The 8,677-nt window shown below is 44.1% G+C and overlaps 2 protein-coding genes across 5 annotated transcripts in view; one reads left to right on the top strand and one right to left on the bottom strand.

Moving 5' to 3' along the window:
• The first annotated feature begins 56 nt into the window (after positions 1–56).
• LOC149339361 (testis-expressed protein 9) lies at positions 57–1,546 on the top strand. Of its 4 annotated transcripts, none has more exons than XM_089548121.1 (4): positions 57–409; positions 926–1,025; positions 1,159–1,275; positions 1,335–1,546. In XM_089548121.1, the coding sequence occupies exons 2-4, from the start codon at positions 948–950 to the stop codon at positions 1,422–1,424; spliced, it is 285 nt and encodes a 94-aa protein (XP_089404247.1). In that variant the 5' UTR covers positions 57–409; positions 926–947; the 3' UTR covers positions 1,425–1,546. The 4 variants fall into 4 exon arrangements, with proteins under 4 accessions (XP_089404247.1, XP_089404246.1, XP_089404245.1 ...); XM_089548120.1 differs by having other exon boundaries at positions 58–647; positions 806–1,025; XM_089548119.1 differs by having other exon boundaries at positions 60–647.
• Positions 1,547–2,333: 787 nt separating this feature from the next.
• The window catches only part of LOC149339359 (uncharacterized), an 81,349-nt gene continuing 75,005 nt past the window's right edge, over positions 2,334–8,677 (bottom strand). Inside the window, exons 12-14 of the mRNA XM_089548116.1 lie at positions 7,632–7,745; positions 6,035–6,136; positions 2,334–2,751 (exon numbers count right to left, since the gene is read on the bottom strand). Of these exons, the coding sequence (XP_089404242.1) occupies positions 2,698–2,751; positions 6,035–6,136; positions 7,632–7,745 (270 nt within the window). The 3' untranslated portion in view covers positions 2,334–2,697. The remainder of the gene's footprint in view (positions 2,752–6,034; positions 6,137–7,631; positions 7,746–8,677) is intronic.

Genomic DNA, 8,677 nt, shown 5'->3' with positions numbered 1-8,677 from the left:
GCGCACCAGGGCACTTTCGCTTTTTGCATTCGTCTTTGTATTTCGTTACGGACGTTTATGCGTGTTCTTGCATTAAACAATCGATTGTACTGCGGCTGCGCAGCGAGTTGGTGCTGTATGCGCAAAACACAATAAATAAAGCTGCTCCGTTCACCTTGGTCGTGCACTTTCAACAAAATTATGCGCTAGTTTCTTATGCATATGCCAAGTCTTCGCGCGATGAACACGTAGTGGGAGTTTGTATATGTAAGCTTTGTATGGCGGAAATAGCTTTTGTAACAATAAATACCACGACGTCGTTCGCAAGAAAATTTAAATGTAACGTTGCAAAAATTCCAGAGGGCGCAGCGGCTACTCAGAGCTAGCAGCGTTGAGGGTACTTGGGCAAGTACTACTTTGCGGCAGTGCGGTTCGTGTTGTTCATTTTTTTTTTTAGAAGATATGTTTCCGTATTCGCAGCTGATCGTTCGTGACGTAGCAAATAATAGGCAATCATTGCTACGCCAAGGCTACGTAGCGTCCGACCTGCGCGGCATGGCTTTGCTGTTGGCCGATGAGGCACCGCAGTCGGCACTGGTCGCGACCCCTTGGCATTTGCTGCACATAATCAATGCACAGCCGTCCGCAGCTTGCATCAAATTGCACAGGTACCGTGCCTTCTATGCATGTAAACGCCTCGCACGCCGCCCAGCAAAAAGCTTGTTGTATGCAAATGAAGATTAGTGTTACTATCGAAAGCAATTTTTTCTTGAGTTTGCAAAATAAAGCTTTTTTTCCCCTGCTTACCCCTGCCTCGTCTGTCTAGAACGTCACCTCACCTTTAGGGTTTGCGCGTGGTTTTAGCGCAGACCGGCAGTAATCTCGCCTGTCTTTACACCTCCTAGCCCGCCCAGAGCCTGAGGAGTACGCGGTACATTTTTCTCAGTTCTCCGAAACACCGGCGTTAAATGGGAGACACGAGCGAGAAGCTGCCAGAAATCGAGAAGTTCTCCAAGGACTACTCATCGCAGAGGCAAGGCGGTGAGGTATGCACGAACTTTGCATTTTCAGCGCCACGAACTTGCCCGCGCTCACGCCCAGTCATGATTGCGCAAGCCGGACTTGCTTCTTGAACAGGCTATATTTGGATGTGCTTCTAAAGTTGTACATTATGCACAGGACAAGGTGATGGCAGAGCTTGTGGAGAAAAACCAGCAGCTTGAAAAGCAGAAGGCTGACCTGCTAGCACTTATCAAGAAACAGATGAAGTTGATCGACATTTTGAAGAAGCAAAAAGTATGTGCTGTGCACTATGCGAGAGCACAGTTGTTACAGAACAAACTTTTTTTTTCCAGATACACTTGGAGTCTACAAGGATTATTCAATTCACAGAAGATGAACTGATACACCTGTTTGGGATGGACAAGAAGGACCATACACTCTAGAGTAGTGTAACCTTGGCAGCTTAGTTTCAATTGTGCCTATGCCATGGGTGCCCACATGTATTTGCAGTCCTTTACACATAGAAGTAGCAGATGGAATAGATGTGCACTGTAGTTGACAGTGATCTGCTGTGCATACATTTCTGCACATGCTGCTTGTATAGCTTTTGACGCAGCGTAGCAGAGAAAGCTTTTGCTCACTGCACACAGTGTGCTCGTATCCCAGGCATACACCTTTTAAAGCTTATAGTTGGCTTATCTTGGAGCACAGTTTGAAGAGAGAAAGAGAGTAGTAAGTGAATCGTAGAACATGAACAAAATTACACAGCACTGCCATTCTTCTTAGGTTTATCCCAAAAAGCGAAGGCCATAATTGGAGTCTGACACACAAAGACTTATGCCAAACAAAATGTAAAAGCAATACTCATTGCTCATACTCTGTATGCTAGCAAACCGGGAAGCTCAACGCTGTTTGTTCCAGTGGAGTGAAGCTGGTTAGCACTTCCGCTGTCATGTGCTGGGCTACAATTGCCAAAGTGACGAGCGTGAGTTGGTCATAAGCGGTTCTCGTGTATCAGATGCTTTGATAGTTTGGTTACTGACTTTGCTGCCAACAACTTGATACAAATTGAGTCCCCACAGATCTCATTATCCTTTTCTTTGCTCTCGCAAGTGGAGTGGCACACCTGGCATTTTTTGCCATCAGCTAATCCAGTAAAAAAAGAAAAAAAAAGCACCGGCAGTACATTTCCATTGGATTCTATAGCACACCAACATTCAGGTTCCTGCTTTGGACAATGCAGCACAAAACATGGTATAGTCCGATGGATTTACCTTCCCAAAATCTGCTTCAGAAGAAATTTCTGCCGTAGCAGCACAAATGCCCTGTTACAGATATAGAAATGACTGACATTATTACCGTTTAAAAAAATTTATTGCGTCATATCACAAAACAAAGCATCAAGAAGACTGCAGGGAAAACTTCAAGCATCATATATGTGTCACAGGCTTTAACAATGCAAGACAAGCATTGCTGCACAAAATGGAATGTAAAAATATACTGCAGGAAACAAACGGGGGACTGAGCTCTACAAGCTGTAAATAACCTAGTAAAGAAGCCAGGCAAAAAAAAAGATTGTAGCACGTCGCACTCGTGGCAATGGCTGCTGTACTCGATGTGAAGAAATACTTGCAAGGCACGTTTTTTTTTTCTTTCTTGTAGATGACCAGAAGTTGACTAGCACTTCTGTCCACTTCATTCTGCATCACAGTTGCATCACAAAAGCAGTGACCTTGGAAAAAGGCCCATCTCGACGTAGTCGTCAATAATCTGGAAGTTTGAAACAGATAATGCAATTAAACTTTAGGACTTCTAGGGTAGGTTTAGGGTATACAGGGTGCTTCACCTAAGACTTTCTGCAATTTTTAAAAATAAGCTATTTGAATTAGATGCGCGCTTTTTCTGGCATAGCATTGTCATTGGTGTAGTACATCATAATTCAACTAAGACGTGCTAACTAGCCGGCTTGTTAACCAATATTTAATAGTTAACTTTTAAACTATTGCCGTTGGGCTCCTTAATTATTGAGAGGCATGCAGCCCACCGTAAGTAATGTCCATATCCGTTTTTAGAATTTCGAGAACGCGATTATCCTCGGCGCTGTGGCCCAACAAATTTCGCCTACATCGCGCCAAAATACATGCGGTTTGAGAAGCTTGCAGGCACAGCAACCTCTCCAGTGAACCTAACTCGTCGAAATAGCCAAAATTTGTTGGGCCACAGCGCCGAGGATAATCGCGTTCTCGAAATTCTAAAAACGGATATGGACATTACTTACGGTGGGCTACATGCCTCTCAATAATTAAGGAGCCCAACGGTAATAGTTTAAAAGTTAACTATTTAATATTGGTTAACAAGCCTGCTAGTTAGCGCGTCTTAGCTGCATTATGATGTACTACACCACTGACAATGCTATGCCAGAAAAAGCGCGCATCTAATTCAAATAGCTTATTTTTAAAAATTGCAGAAAGTCTAAGGTGAAACACCCTGTATAGGGGTTTAATGTCCCAAAGAGACTCTGGCTATGACTGACGGCGTAGTGAAGCGCTCCGGAAATTTCGACCACCTGGGGTTCTTTAACGTGCACTGACATCGCACAGTACACGGGCCTCTAGAATTTCACCTCCATCGAAATTCGACCACCGCGACCGGGATCGAACTAGTCTTTTGGGTCAGCAGCCGAGCACCATAACCACTGAGCCACCGCGGCGGTGGACTTCTGGATAAAATATAATTTGTAGCACACTTCTGGTTAACCAAGAACACTATTAAATGCGAATCAGTGTCTTTTGGGTCAGCGGCCGAGCACCATAACCACTGAGCCACCACGGCGGTGGACTTCTGGATAAAATATCACTTGTAGCACACTTCTGGTTAACCAAGAACACTATTAAATGCGAATCAGTGTCTTTTGGGTCAGCGGCCGAGCACCATAACCACTGAGCCACCACGGCGGTGGACTTCTGGATAAAATATCACTTGTAGCACACTTCTGGTTAACCAAGAACACTATTAAATGTTTCAAACCTGCACGAATCATTGTATAAATAATGAAAGGAGGTATAAATGAATGTGCAAACATGAAGAGAATGAGTGAAGCAAATCTGAATTAGATAACGGATCTTTTGGTCTTTTGGATAACGGATTTGGTCTATCCCGTGTTAGTTGAATGACAAGGCATTATACTGTAGCAGCACAACCCTTGCTCCAAAGCTCGCTGGCATTTTCAGTTCACAAGGTTCAGGTTAACAAGGTTTAGTTTTCATCTGAACATTTATTTTTTTTTTGACTGAGAATTTAGGTACAATTGAGAAAGCAGCAGCATGCCAGACTGGCGTGCATACAGCACTTTGAATGAAAGTAGCGTATTTTTGGACTATAGCCCGCAGACTATATGTTTTAAAGCTGAAATTTTGTGTGGTGCAGACTATCTATATTTGTGGACAGTACATTATTAAAACTTTTTAATGTAGTTTGTTACAGTCGGAGAAGCCTAGCATAACTGTTAAAGTAAAATGAAACATGCAACCTAACTACACCTGCAACATTTTACTGTGCTAAATCACACAGCACTGCTGCTTGAGGTACCTAGAGTGGTTGCTTTCCAGCGTTTGGATTTGTGAGCACATGCGGATAACCTCGATGAATATAAATCAGTCAATAAATATGCAAACACATAAGTGTACCATCAACGCAAGTGGCGATGCAGTCCATCTTGAAGAATGGTTGTGATCCGACTTCAACGTGGTCCGATAAAAGACCCAGAGTTTTACTGTCAGACAATAAAATTTGTTTACAGATTGCATTCTGCTTGCAAACAATGTAAAGAAACTTCTTTTCGCCTGAAATTCATCCTTGGGGACTACACACTGGGCGCGGACTATCTATTTAAGCAAATACTTTCTATTTTAAGCCAAAATTTGCCAATGCGGATTACACATCAGGTGCGTACTGAATCTAGACAATATGGTACATAAATTATTTTTTCGCTTCTCTATTTTTTCCCTTCGAGAAGCAGCAGTATCACTTTTACTGTTTACTCTCATACTCCTATGCTTCTACTGCTTTCACCTGTATCCAGGGAACCAAAAACACTGTAAATGTGCTGGAGAGGAAATGTAACATCATCGGCAGTTCTGGACAAATGAAGCTGCTTTATGGCTCTATGATTATACGGGATGTTAGTGAAGTTTCGGTGCACTGGAAGAGCAGAAGAACCATGCGCACAGAAGCAACGGAAATGAGCAGCGGTGCGGAAGTGGCGAGAAAAAAGAAAAGGGGGAAGACAAAACTAGCAATGTGCCAATCATCGTGAAACTGCACGAAGCTGGACTTGGTTGGCTTGCTAATGCATGGCCGATACCTGCCATCTCCCCAGGTTGGCACGCTATGCATGCTGTCAGAACTGTTCTCGAAGACGGGGCCATTTGTTAGTCGTCATGCCTGCCATTGCACATGTGTCAGATGTGTACGCAAGAGACTCGGCAGCATGAATTTAGGTTTCAGTTCGACTGTTTAGACGACTGCTTGATGCGCTGGTAATGCTCGAACATGGCTTCTTTTTTGGAAGCCCTTTTGAACCAACCGGTGCGAGACCTACAGCGTCTGAATTAGCGAGCGTCCCACACCGTGGACTTACATGGGCGTTACCTGGGACCACGCTGGCAGTTCGAATTATCCAGGTTTCTGAATTATGGCGGTCGAACTAACGAGCTTTTACTGTAATGTGTTCCCTTTCATATTGGAGCTAACTGTACACATAGAATTGAGCCACACTGTTAATGCAGCCTGGATAAGTACAAAGAAGCAAAAGCCAGCCTTCATTCTAACAAAACATGTGACAGCTTCATTCTAACAAAACGTAACAAAGCACGATCAAAGGAGGATGAGAGCACTGATCCTCCACCTGGCAGAAGGGAGTCAACCTATCTTTCTAGTACATGCATAGACTTATACTATGACTATCAGGGGAGGAAGTAAGTGAGTTAGGTCTCTCACATTTACATTCGAACATGTGCGCAAGTGCCCGTACAGGTTTCTCAAGGGTTCTTACTTCACTGATGCGTTCCTTGGTTATCTCGGGAACAAGACAGGTGAAACCGGTGCTGGCGAGCTTGCTTCCATCCAGCGACAGACTTCTGTCAAACAGAAGCTCCTGCAGGAGATTTTCAAGACTGACATTTCTGGGCAGCCAAGGAACTGCTCTGTGCAGTGCAAATTTGAAGCAACAAATGGCATGCATGCGTAACTACCAGAGAAGACAAGAGGCAGTCACTGAATAGCCCCACTCTTTCATCTATACCTGGATGTATTGAAGGTGCACTGAAGAGGAATCTGAACTCGTCTTTATGGTGCGGGAACTCAATCTACACGTTCTGAGCATTCTTAGAAACTTCGATTTATTGCCCTGTGTGGCCGATTTCCCTAATTAAATTGAATTAACGTAAGGCTCCCGCCTTTTCATTTGAATTCTCCCCCGTACGGTGGGCGGAGTCGACCAACGCACGGAGTGCCTTTCACCCAGTCCCTATGGCGGCTTGGCACTCTGCCATCGGCAGAGTAATACGTAGTAATCCGTAGAAGCAAATTGTCCGCGCGTATTTTTATTTCTGCGGGCTTATTTTGCGGCTATATTATCTGCAAATGAAACTATTTATTCACGGAAACCTAAAAAACAACATAAAGCGAAAGCAAAGCCTCCACGGAGCTGGCTGAAAGGCACTCCACGCAATGGTCGACTCCGCCCACCGTACGGGGGAGAATTCAAAAATAAAGGCGGGAGCCGGACGCTAATTCGATTTAATTAGGGAAATCGGCCACACAGGGCAATAAGCCGCAGTTTCTAAGAATGCTCGGAACGTGTAGATTGAGTTCCCGCGGCAAAAAGGTGAGTTCAGATTCCTCTTCAGTGCACCTTTAAAGTACAGCACAAACAGGATGAAGGCAAGAAGCAGAAAACCTCTTCCATCCTAACATTGGTTTCTCCCAGTCTTTTAATCCTTCGCTGCCCTTCTAAGTGTTTAATATCCCCTATTATGAGGCCAGGTGTACAAACTCCAAGATTAAGGAAAGGCACCTTTAGTGAGAGATCATAATGAACTTTTATAGGCCAAGGCCCAAGGGCGCACATGGTACACCAAAGTGTTGGGCTCCGGATTTATTTTGACCAGCTCAGGCTTTTTAATGCACACTGAAATCTCAATACTAATACAAGGGTGTTTTTGCGTTTCGCCTATACCAAAGATGCGGTTGCAGCAGCTATGCTCCTTGTGCTCAGTTATCGTAAGAGGTGACCAGAACTGTTTAAGAGCCAGACAAAATTGAGGGCATTCGTGTCTTGCAAATCACACTGGAAAAAGAAAGTGTGTTCAAGCTGACTGCACAGAACATTGAGAAATTCAGCAAAATAACATGTTCAGTAAGGGAAAATTTTGTGCTTGAGGTAAGTTTAATGAACACACAGAACCAAACAGAAACAGGTAAGAATGGGAGAATAAGTGCACATGAGGCTGAGTCAACAAAGTTGCACTTTTGGGCATTCTTCCATTCTGTCTCTGGAAAGACGGCATATCTTGAATTTTAGAAGGATAAAAACAAAGGCATGAAACCACAACACAGAAAAGCATGGCCCACATCAACCAATGGCTCACCTGACAAAGGTATGGAGACAGCGGAGTGTTGGTAATGTTGTCCTTCAAGCATGCCTCCGCCCACGGGGACAGGTGTTTCTCGTTGATCTGTTCCACCACCGACTGCATATCGGCCTGCAAATCCAAGCCCGTTCAGTTCACGTCATATGCACAAAGACATAGAGGGGTGAAAAAAAAATGCCATTACAGCAGAACCCCTCTATAGCAAAGCAACTCGGACCAGCAAAAATCTTTACTATATAAGGGTCTTACTACATTACAGTTGGTGATGATGGCATGGCTCTGAGGATACTCTCTGGCTACTCACTAAATACAGTTTTGGCTTATAAGAGAAACACTCAAAAATACCTTCAGTCCTGCTCTTATCGACCCTTTAAGAGATAATTATTTATTTTCAGTTATCGCATCTCATGTTATCACGTTTCCAATTTCGTTTACGTCTTGTGGAAGCACTGCATTTGAAAGAATGCAACATGACTGCGAATATGACATCAACTTTGTTACATGTAAAAACCAAAGCTCTGTGTGAACATGGCATTGTCTTATGCAGCCTCGGCAACATTTAAGAGGCAATAGTTAAGAAACACCTGTGACACAGTCAAACGCGGCAGAACCACCCACACTGTGCCACTGCTGCCATGATGCAAATGTTCGCCCTTTTCTTCCCTTCTCTATTAATCACCGCACTTTTACTTGCTTTCCTTTCATAGCGAACCGCGTCGCTTTCTTTCTACACTCATAGCAAGCTTTACTTTTTTTTTCGCAGTGTGCGCCGTGCGCTTTGCCTCACGGCCCCAAGTCCTTCGAAAAGTTTGCTTCTCCTCGCGCTCTTGAGCTCGGTGGCGAAGCCATCTCAAAAAGCGCCGTTTTATCGTTTTCGGTATTCATTAGCCTCCAAACGTTGGCCTCGCGATCCCCGACTTCGCGCGTGCCGCGATGTCATCACATTCTTCGGGAAGTACACCACCACGGCCAGATGCTCTTTACTATGGCCGTTTATTGCAAAAAAAAAACATTACAAACAAAACAAAAAAATTATAGTCGTC

Source organism: Amblyomma mixtum, chromosome 6 (assembly GCF_055824585.1).
Source record: "Amblyomma mixtum isolate Tamu chromosome 6, ASM5582458v1, whole genome shotgun sequence".
NCBI classification, from domain to species: domain Eukaryota; kingdom Metazoa; phylum Arthropoda; class Arachnida; order Ixodida; family Ixodidae; genus Amblyomma; species Amblyomma mixtum.
Note: the sequence above shows the minus strand (reverse complement) of the source record. Positions and strands in the feature narration are given on the sequence as shown.

Excerpts from the sequence above, each read along its gene's own strand:
- LOC149339361 (XM_089548121.1), top strand. The coding sequence starts at position 948 with ATGGGAGACACGAGCGAGAAGCTGCCAGAAATCGAGAAGTTCTCCAAG. Across the intron at positions 1,026-1,158 it reads CGCAGAGGCAAGGCGGTGAG|GACAAGGTGATGGCAGAGCT; the intron begins GTATGCACGAAC and ends CATTATGCACAG. Across the intron at positions 1,276-1,334 it reads ACATTTTGAAGAAGCAAAAA|ATACACTTGGAGTCTACAAG; the intron begins GTATGTGCTGTG and ends TTTTTTTTCCAG.